Source organism: Rhea pennata, chromosome Z (genome assembly GCF_028389875.1).
Source record: "Rhea pennata isolate bPtePen1 chromosome Z, bPtePen1.pri, whole genome shotgun sequence".
Classification (NCBI taxonomy): domain Eukaryota; kingdom Metazoa; phylum Chordata; class Aves; order Rheiformes; family Rheidae; genus Rhea; species Rhea pennata.
The window spans coordinates 22,513,365-22,531,013 of record NC_084702.1 but is presented as its reverse complement, the minus strand read 5'-3'; the positions used below and the strand labels follow the sequence as shown (position 1 = coordinate 22,531,013).

Genomic DNA, 17,649 nt, shown 5'->3' with positions numbered 1-17,649 from the left:
CTTTGTAACTTTCTGCATTGGTAGCTGAATATGCTAACGTAAACCAAGACAGAACTGGAAGTGAATGATTTTTTTTTTTTTCTTAGCTAGTCCTAGATCTGAGCAGAAGCACACTTGAATTCTTTCTGTTAACTTATAGATTTTGCAGGAGAAATAAAGAAGCTGTGCATGTGTTAGAATTTTATTTTGATCCTCTGCCAACACCGTAGTATGCTACCTGCACTGTGGTGATTGTTGCTCTGTGCACACATAACATTACAATTAATGTTGTCTCAGTTGCATAAAGGTCTGATGAGATGCTTGTTAGTACTTCAGTTGCTTTTTCATACATTAGTGCCCTTGCATTTGGGAATTGGGCATCACATGATCATGGTGAGAAACAATTACTGCAGGTAAGAATCTTCAGTCTGTTTATTCATTTTTGCAAAACATTTGGGGACAGTTTACCTTCCACTAGGATTATATTTCAGCAACTGAGACTTAATACTGAGCAGTGGCTTCTGAAGGATGTAAAATAATCAAATATTGATAGAATTTTATCCCTAGGATTACTATTGAAACAAACATATTGTTACTATGTCTGATAGGTTGAGGTAGGGTATTAACTTACCGTCAGCAATATTCTGCTTTAAATTCTAAGTTTAACCTAGTTCTGTTAAGTACTTCTTTATATGCATCTAATCACATGCTGTTGCACTAATATTAATAACAACCTGTTTGTCCTTTTAAGCATGAATGAAGAAAACGGCTCCTGTGAAGAGTAAAAGTATTTGATTCTGGAAAACCTTTCAAAGCACCTTTAACTTCAAAGCTGGAGAAAAGTATGAAAGAACAGTTCATCTGATTCTCTCAGCGTCTCAAGCAGAATAAAACATGGCTCTTTGTAAAAACACTGTTGCAAGTGTCTTTGAGGAGTGGTGTTTGAAGGAACAACCTTTTGGTTGCAGACGGAACCAGAACGTTAGGAAAAAACTGAGACTGATACGAATAATAGGACTTCTTGTGAGTATGATGACCATTAGTACTTTCTCTCTTTCAGTTAGTGCCTTTTTCAAGACCGAAGCACGTAGCACAGAGCTGGCCAGCAGCCTCGATAGCCCAAGGCTAAAGCATGGGCACCAAAGAACTCTCTTGGATTTCACAGAACATAAGGAAAACGGCACCCCAGCTTCACCTGTTTCTATGAATTACAAAGCTGAGCACAACAACGCAACAGAAGAGCATGCCAAGGGAGAGTACCCAGAGGACCTTTTCTCTCTGGAGGAAAGAAGAAAGGGAGCAGTGATCCTCCATGTCATTGGGATGATTTACATGTTCATAGCCTTAGCCATAGTCTGCGATGAGTTCTTTGTTCCTTCCTTGACTGTCATCACTGAAAAACTGGCCATATCCGATGATGTGGCTGGGGCAACCTTCATGGCTGCTGGTGGCTCAGCCCCTGAACTCTTCACTTCTTTAATAGGAGTCTTTATATCCCACAGTAATGTCGGCATTGGGACAATAGTGGGGTCTGCCGTGTTCAATATCTTGTTTGTTATTGGAATGTGTGCTTTATTTTCTAGAGAGATCTTGAACCTCACTTGGTGGCCACTCTTTCGAGATGTGTCCTTTTACATCGTTGACTTGATCTTGCTGATTATCTTTTTTCTGGATAACTTAATCATGTGGTGGGAAAGCTTAGCGCTCCTGACAGCGTATTTTTGCTATGTGACTTTCATGAAGTTCAATGTGCAAGTAGAAGAATGGGTGAAAAGATTTTTAAACAGGAACAAGGTTGAGAAAGTAACAGCAGCAGACTCTGAAGGAAAGGTTGGTCAATTTTTAATGAGATTTATGTAATACTGCTCTTGTAAATGCTGAATCCCTGTTTTTCATAAGTGCCCTGATATAGTACAATAAGCAATATATTAAGTTCAATGCTTTGCTGAAAGGCTTTTTGTTTAATCAGTCATATTGAACTGAAAAAATAAGGCATGAGGCAGCTTTCTAGGAAATCAATAGCTTTTAACTCCAGAACAATCCTACTCACAAGAACAACAGGGGAAAAAATGCACACAGGAAGACCCAAACCTTTATCGTTCAGCATTTTGCCACATCAGTAAGGCCTGAAAGACAATTACTTTCTTTTCTAATATTTTAGATTAAGCAGTAGCTGTAGCTGTAGCACCTCTTTTCTTTTGACAGAATTCATTTTTTAATGACAGAACTCATTTTTTAATGACTTTTCTCCTTAAAAGCACCTGGAAGAATATGCAATAGTATTTTTATGTTTTTAATCTTGTGATTTTGATATAAAATACTTACTTGTAATTAATAACAATTACATGAAAAAATATCCCTGGAGAAAAAGTGACAATAATAGCAAAAGGCTGAGATCCACCATTTAAGTGTGTTTGTCTTTCTTGCACAGAACCTTGCATTTGAGCAAAGTAATTTTTGGCCTCATACCTGGCCATAAGTAGGGAAGCAAATTATGCACAGAAGTATTCAGTGGGTCTTCAGCACCCACCTCTTAGTGGTGGTAATAAGATAAACAGATCTGTTGTTAGAGCAGTATGTATTTAAAATAATTTTGAAGTTGAACCCGTAAATACATATGGATGTAGGCAATGTGTTAACTGAATGTTTAATACTGAAAACAAAGCATCTAGTTTTATATGGGAACTTATTCGTGAGCTAAGGTTACATTATTCAGTGAGTAACTATTCACTGTTTTGTTTATTTCTATAATAGCCTCAAATCAGAGGATCAGAAGGTAAAGAATGCATTGGTGTAAATGTATAGACATACAAATGGAGGAGAGACTGAGCACCTATAACTGTATAGAGAGGCTGCATTCCTGTAACTCACAAAAAGCTGATGTTTCTGTCTGATGCAAAACTCCTAAGAAATACTCATGTTCTGGCATTTGCAAAGGTCCACCAAAGTAAAAACAGAAAATTCCTTTTTTTTTTTTTTTTTAACCTTTTAACCGAGGTTAGCGCTTCTGCACTGTTTCCTGTAATTTCATGTTTCCCTTCTGTTCCATTCTTTCTCCAGATTTTCATCTTCATCTTTTTCAATAGGCATACACTAGGTTTTAAAAAAAGATAAAAAGAAGGGTAAGCACCAACAAAGTATTTGCCTTAACCAGTGAATACTCTTTTAATTGCATTAATTTGCCTGTTTCTTGATAATGTGTTATTTTGCAGTGCATTATAAGCACTTTCACAGTTTGTATTATGTGCATAGTTTTGGAAGAGAATATAGTATTGAAGCAACCATGATCAATTAATCCACCTTCATCTATCAATAAACTGGGCATGCATGGTATATGAATTTATTACTGTTCTTAAGCAGTAGTCAACGTGAGAAGCAACTGTGTAGGGTTGTTGAATTGCAAAGATAGCTACATACCATGGCATCTCAACTGTTTTCAACTAGATAAATAAAAGAATAAATAATTTGCAAGCCACATTTAACATAGCCAATGTTTAAAATATTCTGCATAGATTTAATTTTAAAAAGATTTTTTGGAGAGCTCATTTGCTTATTGTTTGATATATGGTTACTATTCCTTAGAGATTATCAAATTACAGGTCTGCTTTTCCTAAAAAGAATCCCCCCCCCCCCAATCTTGATCACATATTTCATGGATATATTTTCATGAGTTAACACATAGTTATTTAGAATGATAAACTCACTGAGGGGTAAGGGAGGGGATTAAAGAGATCTTCGAGTTAGTTAAAATTTAGCAAAGATGTGTTTGCTACCTCTTGGTGAAAAACAGATTCTGAAAGCATGAGAGCGTTTATTTCTCTAATGAGCCATGCTGCAAAGACAGAATATTCCACTAGCACTTCAAAATGATAATTCATGAATTCCTTTGGTATTTACTTCAAGGGAGCATTTAGCAAGATGAACTCATTTTCTAATAGCAAGGATGTCATAGATTTTTTTTTTTTTTTTTTTGAGATAGAGAATCTCACTGGAGTTCTGAATTCATTTATCTAATGCTAGATAATTGCTTTTTGTTGCTTTTTAAATTAAAAAGCTATGATGTGTCCAGAGGCTTGACAGAAATGGACGTTCAACTTTAAAGTTATATCCTAAAGTAAAGAAGAAAATATTTTTGTAGTTTACCATTTGCTTGCTGGTGGTGAATAGAGTGCACATGGATGTTTAATTCCTAATCAGTGGGGATTTGAAGTACTGCAGAAGCAATAGTCATGGCTTTTGGTAAGGATACTTCATTTCTTTAGCACATGCTGTAAGCCTAGATTGCTTCCAGCCTCCAAGAATGTTTTTTAATGTAAAAATACAAATGTATATAAGCAAACTATTATATCAAATGCAAAATTTTCAATTGTTTTTAATGGAAAAATATGTTTTTTCCCAATTAGGGTAGAATTTGCCTAGGTGGTTTTTTGGAATCTGTAAGTTAGGGTATTTTTAAAGAACTTTATTTCAAGAGTGCCTGGAAGATTCTGTTTTTTCTTTTTGCCAGCACTTCTCCTACACATCCATTATTGATTCTGCTGTTGCTAAAATGGCAAGTGGTCTGCTGGAAAACCTGCCTGTCGTATTTATCTCTAAGACTCTGTTGTAATCTGAAAGCAGCTCAACAAAGTTGAGATGTCTAAATAAGGCATCATAAAGCTGAAGGGTTGAAGGGTTAGGTGGCTTAGGAATCAGGCATCAAAGAGTGAAAAACCTAATCCGATGGAAAAGCTTTGAGATATTAAAACATGTTTTATGTTAATTTCGGTACTTTGATTATCAGTAGTCTTCAGCAAAGTTTGTAAGAAGTATTACCTTCTTCAGAAGGACAGTATCTCCTATGAAAAAAAAGTCTTAGATATTAAACGATTTCTCTGCTTGGCTATCACTCTCTCTATATGTATTTATCAATTTACCAGAATACACACCTGTCTCTAGGTGTCTTTTAGACACCTGTCACAGATCTTCCAAATTTGAGAAGTGGAGGGCTTTTTGGTACTAGAATTGATGAATATTCAAAATTTTTTTTTTTTTTTAGTATGTGAGTTATCTTATAAAGGCATGCAAATCCAGACAGTGCTCAGAATTTCAGTGTGTTCATGCTGTTTTCCTGCACAAACTTTTCAACAAAAACTGAGTTCTTTTAAAGCGTATAGGTTGAGAAAATCTGGTAATTTGATTTTTGGTAGCAATATGATACACCTGATTAGAACAAACTACAAGCTGCTTGCGTCTAGAGACCCTGTGGTCCCGTTGTACCAGATGTGTTGGCAAGGTCATGTTTGAAGTGTGGATGATGTTGATCAAATGGTAGGCTGTTACTGAACTTTGGAGACAGTGATGAGCAAGGGTGGAAAAGGGAAGGACGAAAGGGTGAAGTCTCGTGAAAAGATAAGATGAAAATGCAGAAGGAGAAGTATAGCAGTTGGAGGAACAAGAAGGGCAAATTTGCTCATGTAAGGTGACATGACCAAGATGGGTCCTGAGCAGTGATGCTGAGCCTGGTTGGCTGCTCTGATTTGGCCCTACAATGGCCAATGAATGATCAAACTCAATATCTCCAGAAGTCTTTCACAATAGTTCAAGAAGTCCTTTCCAACCCAAATTATTTTATGTGATGGGATTTTAAGGCTTTATATAGTCATCCTTCACAATAATGGATGAATCTGTAGAACAAAAAACAGGAAAACCCACCTTTGATAATAATTCTATGCACTGCTCAGTTGTGTGAAGGCATTTAAAAGAAGGTTGAAACTAAGTGTAAAAGGAAAGGAGAGAAACATAGAAATAGCTGAAGTACAAAGTTATTTTGTTAAAAATAAGATTATTTTATATTTTGCAAAGATTTTAGTTTCTTCTTGATACTGGTAAGACACACTGCTCTACTGTGACCTATCATCTTGAGAAAAATTGCACTTTGTTTTTTAAGTACTGCTATGTTCTTCAATGCCGTATGGAGATTATTGTAGAAAGACTTGAATCTGAACACTCAGTAAATAACTTGAAACAGTTTTGTTTGGCAACTAAGAACAGAATGTGGGTGGGATAGGGATATTGTGCAATGACATCTGTTTAACTGAGAGTACCATTTTAGATAAATAGTTTATGGTATATACAAGCCAGTTACAATTTTTCTACATTTATAGAGTTATCTTTGAAAAATGAGCTATTTTTACCCAGAAAACATAGTTTGATGTTATTTTATTGCCAATATTCTTGTCTTAAGAAACCCTAATAGCTTCTGTGTGAGATATTAAGATCTATACTGGTCTAAAGTGTTGCCACATTGTAGTTAATGGCAGTATTTGCATTTTAAAAGGCAGCACAATTTTAGGGTAATTCTCTGCTTTCTGACTTTTCAGAAGGGGAATAGGATACACACACACGCGCGCACACACACGCGCGCACACACACACATACACGGTTATAAAGTGTGATCTAATATGTGTTTGTTTAAGGAAAAAAGACAAGTTCCTTGCATGCGTACGGAAGAAAAATGAACCTGCAGAAGATACAAGTTTGTTTTAGTTGTTTTGGCTGCCTGAACTGTTTTTTCAAGGCTTCTCGGTGTTGAACCCAGTATCTGTCATGCTACCAATAGAGCTTTTCTTCTGTCTCTGGGGTATATTTGTATTTATAGATATATACAAATATATCTATCCATCAGTGTGTTTTTGGGGTTTTGTTTTTGTTTTTCTAAAGCATTTGTAAATAAAAGGAAATCGGATAATAGTTCTTAATATTTTCTACCACATTGTTTTGTAGTTCATAGCAACATCAGAATTTCATTTTACAGGTGATAAACAGTTGCCAACTTGTGCAAGCACAGATGTGTGAATATAGAGCTGTGGGGACCCGGGACCTTGCGTGCCAACACATGAAAGATAGCTGCATTGCTTTATGTACATATTTGGAGCATTTGCATCATTGTGATTCTTGTACTAAGCTCTATTTTGATAAAAAAAAATGGGTTTTCTCTTACATTTTGTTTGCTTTTGTTATCTTGAAACCTTTTACATTACTTACTATAGTAACTTAATGTTACTCCAGTAGCAGTAACAGAGCACAACGTATGATGCTGCTCAATTTATGCTTTGTATATAACCTTACTAATGCCATTTGGGATTATTGCTAACATACCTGAAGCTTGATACTTTACACGAGCAGCCGTTAGTACAGTGATTTTGATATTCTGAGGTTTTTTAGCACCCACTGGTTGCTTACTATACAAAGCAGCAATTACAGTAATTTTCAGCACTAGAGACTCCTGGTGTATGGGCCTCAGTAAGAAGCAGAAAATGATAGCATAGAAATGCAGCACAGATTAAATGCTCTTGAATCATGGCCATCCACTGTGATTGATTAGATGACCTTTGCTAATTATGCTGCGGAAAGGAAATCTGAAGCTTTGCATCTTTAATTAACAGCAAGGGGACAATATATCTATCCATCAGTGTGTTTTCGGGGTTTTGTTTTTGTTTTTCTAAAGCATTTGTAAATAAAAGGAAATCGGATAATAGTTCTTAAATGCCACACAGTAACAGCTGTGTTGGCAAGCATTGTTCAGCATGGTGTATTATATCATTTCTCATACATAAAGACAGAAATACTCCACGATTAAAACACATTGTCATAGAAGCTGCACAAAATAACAAGAATATGCAGTCCCAAATCTGAAAAGTTTGTAAACTCTTTTGTTCCTTTCTTGGTTATCTCAGTCTTGGTTACTTTGTTCTAGATCTACAACATGATGCAGGAGCATCTGCATAAGATGGAATTTCAATCCCAAAGTCAGAACTCCTAAACTCAAAATATCTGCCCACATGCAGATAGCTAAACTGTGAAGGAGCTTTGCTTTTCAGCAAGAGAGTTCGAGTGCTATAATTTTACTGCTGGGCATACCCAGAAATGCCAGACTTGAGGGGGATCAGTATAGTAGCTCTTGTCCATCTAACCCACCAACTGGATGCACCTCTGCGTTAGTACCCCTTGAGTGAGTTCTCCAAACTTACCTTCTAGACTAAGATTTAACAGAAGCCTGTGGCTTTTGCAATCTCTTCATGTTCTGGTGATGAGAGTGCTCAACTTTTATACACGGAGTATAGCGTGATTTTAAGTGAGTAGCAGATATGGGAGATCAGTGTGCAATGGAACTGAAGTGTTCCATAGCATAGGTGACTTCCATAGCTCTTCTGAGCATGTTTAGAAGAAAGACATCATCCCAGTGCTTTTAAAAGCAGGGTGTAAGCGCCTGTCCTCTCTGGAAGTGTAGGATGTGGGTAGGGGCGGGGGCCCCAGGACAAAGTTTGCTTCGGCACTGGGGGCCCTGCAGGGGCTGAGGTTTTTGACACCACTGACTTCAGGGTGGCCTTGGCCATCCCTAGGCAGCCTACACTGCACCACCAGGGCCAGATGCCAAAAAAAAGTCCGTCCCTTTAATGATCTATGCTTTTGCTATTTTTATTATCTGTAATAAGAATTCCACTGAGAACTGAAGCATTTTTGCTTTTGTAACTGTAAAATAAAATTATAGACAGTTTATTTTTTCAACAGTAAAATGTATAGTACATTCATACAGAAAACAGCATTGTAACAAAATGATTTAGAGGTGGAAAAGCACAATGACCTGAGGTTTACTTAAAAGTAACATGTATTTTCATATTTGTCTAGTGTTCATTGAAAGCCATATTTTTTTAACCACGGGAACTAGGGACGTTTTGTGCAGAAAGTTTTTTTTTCAAGGGCTAAACCTGAAGTGGACAGTATGGGTTCCTATTCTCTGTTGCTTCAGGTTAGACTTGTGAACTTTTTGTGAAGATGGTATAAGGCAATCCTTAGGTACAGACAGACAAATGTACAAACCCAGTATGTGCATTCTGGTTAATACTGACCAATAGAGTACCAGTATTTCAAAATTAAAACAGCTTCCCATGCTCCTTTCAGAAATTCAAAATCAGATTTTAGTCAGCAAAAGCAAAGAAATACAGAGCCAAAGCAAATCTAGAAGTTTATAGTTTAAAAGGATGAGTGAATAATAAAAGCATTTTATACATGAGGTATTTGATGGATATAAGTAAACAGTGATATCTGTAGTAACTAAAACAAATAATCAACAATTGATTAAGGCATCTCTTATCCACTTAGCAATCTTGTAACTATTTTTAAATGAAACTTTAATATAAACAGTAGGATTTAATTTCTTCATAGTCATCTACCATATTTTGCCTAACCTGCAAACTGTGCGCTAGTGTGTTGTTATGCATTCTATAGAGCAAGGAATAATGCTTTCTTTACTCAAATAAGACATATTTCTATGTATTTGAGCCAAGTCTTTCTGAAGTTGTTTCTCTTGGTTGTTAACTTGATTCCTGAATCCATTAATCAACGCAGCAGTAAGTGTGCTGCTGGCACAGACCGGAAATTGAAATTCTTTCCTGGAACTCGCAGTCTTTTGGAGAGTACAATGGAAAGGTATGGCAAAAGCAGATAATTTTAATGAATTTACAATGCATGGCTCAGTTGCTATGCATCATAAGGTGAGATGAAGCTGGCCTTGAAAAAGGGTGCCTGTTTTTATAGTTTCAATCAGAAACCTCTCATTAAGTACATCCCTTTAAAATTGCCAACTTCCTTTCTCAGGGCAGACTAAATATCTAATTGTACAAGGATGTGCATTTCAAATTTCTGAAAATTTGGTCTGTCAGCAATAAATCCTTGTTACAAGATGCTCTCAACTCCATATTTTTCTGTTTTAATGCAGCCACAATTTGTTACTTAAACTGTTATTAATTTTGTTATCAAATTACTGAGGTCATAATCAAGCACCCACCACAGCAAGAGCTTAGACAACTTTATGAAATCAGTTCCTACTCTCTGTGGCTCATGGTAGAAGAAGATAAATGACACACAGAGTGCCTGGAAAGAAGGATATGATTCAGTATGCATAATTTTATGTACATTGATACATGCTTGCCTTTCTATATCTTTTGCATACTGTCTGCCTTTTGCCAATCATCCAAGTTGTCACTGAGTTGCTGATTATTAATTCCACATATGTATGCAGGAGACAGTTTAAGGAACTATTTTATTTCACTCTATGATCTTAGCAAGTACCAGCCGATATAATGTCTAATGCAAGGCAGGATCTCTGTGCAACAGGACGTAAATCAAAATTTTGGAGATAATACTTTATGTTGATTTTTGTGGAAATATATGAATAGGATAGTTTGGGTTTAGTTTGGCTTTGTTGTGAATTTGTGCATGTTAAATTCTTGTAGTTGTATTGTTATGTGCAGGTCACAATGTCACAGGTAAACTGAAAATCCTAAGTCAGAACAGCCTTAGGAGGTACTGCTCCAAAACCAGTTCCATTTGAGAGGAAAAAGGTTGTAGTGTATTACCACATATTGCATTATTTTGCAGGCGATCTCTGTCACTTTGGGGAAATGCAATCACCCTTTGCGTGGCTGAGGCTGTGTGTTGGCTTGCGTGTGTTCCTCTCCGAAAATAGAAAATGAAAAAAATGAAACTTTTGAAAAATAGCCATTGTCGTATTGGCAGTAGTGTTAAGCCATATGTCTGGGGAGGGCAATGAGAGTTTTCAGTTGTGATTGTGTTTGTTTCTGCAGCAGGTGGAGGGTTCGGAGCTGACACTGCCTCCAAAGCAGTTTTATTTAGCTATGTAACCCCTGCTCTGCCCGAGGCAGCTGTGGCTCACTTACAGCTATTTTGCTGTCCCTATGTGAGATAATATGATCAAATCAGTTAAAAAATAATTACTGCTCAGTTGCCTTATTTTGCAGTATTCTACTACTATTCCTCTGTTTTCTGTGTCGTTAATGGTGTATTCACTTACAGAATAGCCATAAATAGCAGTGATCTTGGATGACTTTTTTAAGGTGAGATGTGTGACAGTAGGCTGAAAGACATACGTGTAATGGTGTTAACAGCCCTATGAGGTGCTTAAGAGAAAAATTATATTGGTACAAAATTATTTTTTGTTGGATTATTTTTTGTTGGAGGAAGAATGATAGTAACAGGAAATTTGTACTATAGCCTCCACTGACAAATTAATCAGAAATTTTGCTCAGGAATTAATCCTGCTTTATCAGCTCTTAACTACTTACTACTGTGAGTCTTGTCTAAAGTAAATGGTATTACCAGTGACATTTATTGCATAACCTGCTAGTGTTAACTTTTCACCCTCTCACATTGCTTTTAAAACTGCGCTGGCGGATGTAGCACCCTGAGGAAAAGGCATGTCTGCTGTCAGAGCCCGTGCTTGCCGACCTTCAGGGTATCCAAGCCCTATAGGCTTTTTCCTGAGGGAGTGTCTGGGACAGCTGAAGTTTGTGGGATTTATAAGGATAGACACTGTGAGCCTGAATTTTATTTGGGACTTCATCAGATGTTAATGTTGTTTAATTAATGGTGCAAGCTTTTATCAAATTATTGAATTACAGATCGAATCCCTTTTACTTTCTACCAGATTTTGTTCTGTCACAATCACCAAGTTAGCATTTAGTTAAAACTTATGACAAATTTATGTCCCAGTGGGAAAAAACAAAAGATATTATTTGGAAGTCCAGAAATTGCTGTGTCCCTGGGCAAGGAGGAGAAACCTCGAAATAATTCATATTGTTAAGTTACACATTATTAAATCAGTCATCTAAAATAACTTGAAAGTATCATGTTATCTAATAGGTAATTTACATGTCTGTGTAATTTTATTGTTACTTAAATATTCCTCTTTTTCTGCTTTCTTCTTAATAATTATTATTTCTATACTTCATTTTTATTTAGAATGTCTCTAGGCAATGACGTACCTGTTAGAATAGCATTTAATACACTGAGGGCTTCATCTTGTCTAATGTCTAATGCAGTCTAAATGCTGCAGTGATGTAAATAATTATAAAAAGTACTCTGCAAGGTGTTGAATACCTTGAAAAATAGCTGAATTCTCCAGTTCAGAGTGAATTTTTGATACATGTGCATCCTTGGAATAGGCATGGTAAAGCCAGTTTCTCTCTACATTGCAGACACAAAACCTGAGCCTCCTCTCACTCAGACCAATGGAAGGATTCCTGTGAAATTTGATCAGAGAATAATCATGGAGCAAATTTCAGAGGAACTTTACCTTTGGTTTTAGTGCTCAGTTTCGCAGATAACATGGCTATTTGCTGCCACTCGAAATCCTACTCTGTGCCTTATAATGCAGTGATTTTGTAAAATTTTGCTTGTCTCATTGTCAGAGTAACCTGGAACCATTTCCTATTTATACATGCGTTTAGGTACATCCACACCCTGCAGATACTCACCCTTACCTGCCTAAACTGTGAAATATTTCTGTATTTTCTCTTCAAATTTTGGACTGCTTCTAAACAACAAATCACTTCAGCCTGAGGCAGAGAATATGATGCACTGAGCAACTGACATTTTATACCTTCATGCATCATATTAGTAATTCCTGCTATCTTATGCCTCTGCAGAAATAGAAATCTGTATCACTAGAGAGGAATGATTTCTATTTCTTTCCAGTGAGGAAATAAGGACTTGATTCTTATTGCAAGGGAATGGCCCAGGGCACTATTCTTTGCTACATGACATTTTGTGCAGAGGAGAGGCCAACAGCTGGAATTACTGTAACTAGGACTTGTAGGCACGGAGGTAAGTAAGTGTGCAGTAAGTTGGAATGTGAATTTAAAATCTTTCTTTGCTTAGAGTATCTACCCAGGAAGCACAAGTCTTCTTAAGGAATATGAGAGGAATACAAAAGTAGCCAGACATATTCAGTAAGCATTTGGAAATATATCACTAATTTCAGCAAGCATTTTCATGATTTTAAATGACTTATTTAATTATTTGGAGAACATTTTCTGTCTGTTGCTTTCTTGCAAGCAGTTCCTTAAGAGTATTTGTTATGCAGTATGTATATATATACATATATATAGCCTCTGAAAGCCATTCAACCTCTTATTTCATTTTAAAGGCCACAGGGAATAAAAATTGATTCATAACCTCACACCAGGACATATATAAAGAAATACAGCATCACATCTTAAAATAACAGTAATAATCTCAGTAACAGGTGTGGACTGAATTGCAAACTCATGCTTTAGTTTTGGATTTAGGGATCTAGATGTGGTTCTCTCTTTCATTTAATCTTCTTAGAAACCCATGGTTCTCAAACCTTGTAGAACATTTTGCAGTGACCTGTAGGAAGCTTTATTTCTACTTGCTTGATTGGATTACTATCTGCAAGAAAAACAATGGCTGGCATATTGACTACAAAATGGTGTTGATGCAAAGCAGGAGCTGTGGCATCTACCGAAATATGGTAGATACAGCAGTGATGAGGCTTGGTGAATAACAGCAAACAAACCTCAAACTGTATGGGAAGCTCTCATTTAGTGACATGCTATTTTTGAAGCATCAGTGAGCGTGGTAGCAGCCATTTTTGCCAAAGTGTTAAATCTCCATATATTTTCTGTTTAAGAATTCTTCCTATCATTAATATCATTTATTTCTGCAAAAGTATGAGGGGGAAATATTCGGACAAAAAGTGAATTGCACGTAGATAAACGTGTAGCTATAGACTTTTATAATTACAAGAAAATGGGATTTTTGTGAGGGAAAGGGGATTAAGTTATTGTTATACACCGATTACAAAGTAAATCTAGTGGAGGTGAAGTTAAGGCCAAAAGACAGGACATAGAGAATTATGATCTTACTTCTTCCCTGATCCCCCTGTGCCATTTAGTAATTTCAAGCAGCTGAACTGCTTTCCTTCGATATTAAATCACCCCTAACAAATAAACAAAGCAATTACTTTTGGGCTCAGAGCAATCAAGATAGGCTTTATCAGCTTTTTGTACCCTTGAACTTAAACTGGAAAAGGGCACTCAGTGCCTCACAGCCAGTTCAGTTCTGTCACATGGGTAGCTTTTTGGATTATTGATAGATGTCGAAGTAATTCTTACATTGTTGGTGGGCCCATAGCAGACCAGTCTCTAAATGGCAACACTTGAGCTATGGAACTACTTTTTTCATCTTAATTTCCTATGTCTGTTTTGAAGAGGAAAAGAAAACAACAACAACAACAAAAAAAACCAACAAACAAACAAAAAAAAAAGCCCAAAAGAACACTGCCTAGTTTTAGATCAGAGGTATTAGCAGTCAAGAATGGCATTATGAGAGATGAAGATATGTTTTCAGAAATAAAATATTGTTAAGGTGAACCTATTATTTCCCGGTTTTATCTATAAGTTGATGCACACTAGCACTCTGTAAAATGAATGTGCAAGGTCTTTTTCTTTTGTATATTGTTATTTTATTACATTACAAGTTATACACTTAAATTGTTTCTGGAATAACAACATGTAAAATAACATTCTAGTTTTGAACATGATTAAGTGTAGTTGATCCTTTTCTGAACATGGGATGAGCTTGTTAGGGATTCTTTCTGTGTTATTTTCTAGATTGCTATGATGATACTATAGATATAAAATGAGAAATAAAAAAATCTGTGAATATTACTTTGAATCCTATATACTATAAATTTATTGTTCATATTTACTATGAAAATGTATAGATTTTAGACTATTATGTGAAGGTCTGTGTCTCTACTTATAGGACTGAAAAATAAGCTACAAATGAAATCTGATATGTATTCATACAAATGTATTTTTTTATTTTTTAATCGATTTTCAATCCGCTTTATTAGAGAAAGATTAAAGTTTCTTCTACGTATTTATCTGAAATGACAGTGGCATATAAGATTTTCAATTACTTCTAGTATGCAGAAATGAGCTTGTGTGCTAATACTTCCCCATGTACAGCCATTCAGAGTTGTTCTGAGGCACTCACATAGTAGAAACATTCTTCCTTACTGCGTCTTTTCTCAAAGACTTCATCTTTAGAAACCACTGCTTCATTATTTTGGGGGTGGTTCTTACTATGTCTCTCTCTCTAAAGAGAAGACTGCTGTTGGTAACTTCAGTTAATTACTTTCTGAAATGTAGAAATAGCTACTGCTCTACATGATTACAGATATAATGATGAACTCCTGTGCAGGCCCATTTTTGTGGATTACACAGTAGAAGAGAACTCTTATCTCTATCAATAGCCTGATCTGTCTGTGGAGAAATAATGTGTAAAAGTAAAAAGGCAGACTAACTACTTTTCAGTTTTAATTGATCCACATTCAAAATCACCAATAGGAAGTTCAAGACATCTGAAAATTGCAGGATCCAACCCATGGCCCCAGATTCATCCTGCTTGTCTGTGCCGCGTGACCTACAAGAATAGTCTCACTAGGTTGCTCCTGTAACCAGTGTGGGTATTTGGGCGTTTTTAAAGGATGACTTACATCTTAATTATGAAGATTAATCCTCTAACTGCTCTGAATTTAGGCAAAATTAATCTGGGTTGTCACCTATAGCAATTGATTAAAGGCTGGAGAGCTGACTCCTGAGCTTTTATTACAATAACCTACATAGGTCTTACGGCGTCATCTTCCCTAACACCTGATATTGCATCAGTTTGTGATGAACATGGCAGCCTAATGTCAATTTGCACAGGGTCACCTTTGAGATTAGATGATGAAAAATTACTGCCTTTTTCTGCCACTAAATTAAAATGCTTATTTAGTTGTTAAACAAGTCTGTGAACATTTTATTTGCTCCCTTGATATTCCAGTCAGTATATAGATACCACATTTGGTCCCAAAGAGCCACATGTTGCAAATAAGCTATTAAGTGAGTCTCAGTGTTGTATGCGGAAAAGTCAGACACACTGCAGCCACAGAGACTGTTAACGTACATGATTCATAGCAGATTTGTCTGAGTCATATTTTGATAAGCTGAGGTATAATTTTTATTTTAGAGAATTACAGTATTGGCTGCTTCAAGTATTTGGTGCTTTTCGTTAGCCTTTAATGCAGAAGACTGAGAGTGTACAATGAGTGAATTAAATTGTACACAGCTCTTAAAATAACAAGGAAACCCTTGGTAGTAGGATTCTTCAACTGCAGTCTATGAAGAAAAAACAAATGGTTAAGTATGAAAATTCAGATTACGTTATTCTTACTCCATCTGCTTTTTATTACTTTTGGAAGTTTGTTCTCCACTATTAATTGTTAATTGTTGTTTTCAGATACTTTGTAATACAGTGAAGGAGTAGAGCCTGCCATGAAGAAGCACGTGTGCACACAGTGCCTTAACAAAAGGAAATCAGGTTGCAGTTGTGGCTTATTCAGACTTGCTACTTGAGTTTTGGGAAGTTGTTTTATTCACTCTGTCTGAGACCCCTTCAGATCTGTAAAACAGTGTGCCTGCCATATGCATACATCAGGGAAAAAAAACATGTCCTTAGATGTAGCACCAATTAAGATCATTGGCGTTAACATCCACCTGTAGCAGCACAAGATAGCATTTTACCGGTGGAAATGTACAGCATCATCTGTTTGTTTCTATTGCAATGTTCTGACCACTACTCCTTTTTTGACATAATCACTGTATTGTCGAGATAGCAATAACAATGCCATCTTGTATCAGTACAAGGATACAACAGTAAGGCATAAGGATAGGAAGTAGGTAACAGGTAACACAGGTATATTAAAAAGGCAAAATTACTGTTCTTACACCAAGAACTTGATGACATAACTTATTCTTATGCAGGTACTATTTCACATTAACCACTGTTTTTTGTACTGTGCATAACACTGTACAGAACGCTTTATTTGTGAAGTTACGAAAACCTAAAATTTAGAGTCTGCCATTTGCAAGGCACCCATGTGAGACAGGAATATGGTCATCCTGAGTGTGGAGGGCAGAGACTGGCAAAGGCCAACCTCAGCTGGAGCAACCTGTCCTCTTCTAGGGCCATCACTGGTTGCAACCTGCTCAACAGGCCTTTGACCGCAAAGGGAGAATAAGGAAAACCGGCAGGTTTGGGGCAAAGAACTGAGACTTGCTTATTTTCCTAATATCTTGACATTTCTGTTCTGATGTGTTAGCTGTCAGTGGTCTAGACTGTTGTCACTATTTCCCAAAGCATTGGCCAACAAATCCTTTCTGGCAGCTCGTGAAAGACCACATAGCAAATTGCTTTCTGACACAAAAAACTGGGAGAACGTGTTTTTTCAGCTCCAAATAACAGCCAGGAATCATGTTTCAGAGACAAGGACAGTTGCATGGGGCTGGCTTTGTGCTTGCAATAGGTGGATAGGACAATATTGGTTTTGATGGGTTGCAGATAGATTCAGTACATTAGAAGATCTGCTGTCTCATCTCAACATGCTCTGTGGAAAAAGTGCTGATGGTTTCAGAGTTGTTTGGCACTGAACAGTGTAAAAAGAAAAGCAAGACTTTCTAACTTGATGGTGTCCTGTACCCTGCTGACTTTTCATATCAGAAGGGACCTATATTGCCCTATATTAATGCCCTAACAAAGAGGCCTCTGCTGGAAATACAGTTTTTCTAGGCTTGAGAAGAACCATGGGCAGCACTCCTAGCATAAGAAGCATAGGTGCATGAAGCTACACGGATGCATACAAAACTCAGTATTCAGCAGAAATGCCCATTTCTTTAAGTGTTCTAATTTATACTGGTGTTTTGAAATTATTTAAATAAAAAATAAATGAAACAGTGTGGTATTAAGCAGCCTGCAGAC

At 36.5% G+C, this 17,649-nt stretch overlaps 1 protein-coding gene across 1 annotated transcript in view; it reads left to right on the top strand.

Annotated features, from left to right (window-relative positions):
* The first annotated feature begins 873 nt into the window (after positions 1–873).
* Positions 874–17,649, top strand: part of SLC24A2 (solute carrier family 24 member 2) — a 103,974-nt gene continuing 87,198 nt past the window's right edge. Inside the window, exon 1 of the mRNA XM_062599897.1 lies at positions 874–1,809. Coding sequence (XP_062455881.1) covers positions 874–1,809 — 936 coding nt within the window. The remainder of the gene's footprint in view (positions 1,810–17,649) is intronic.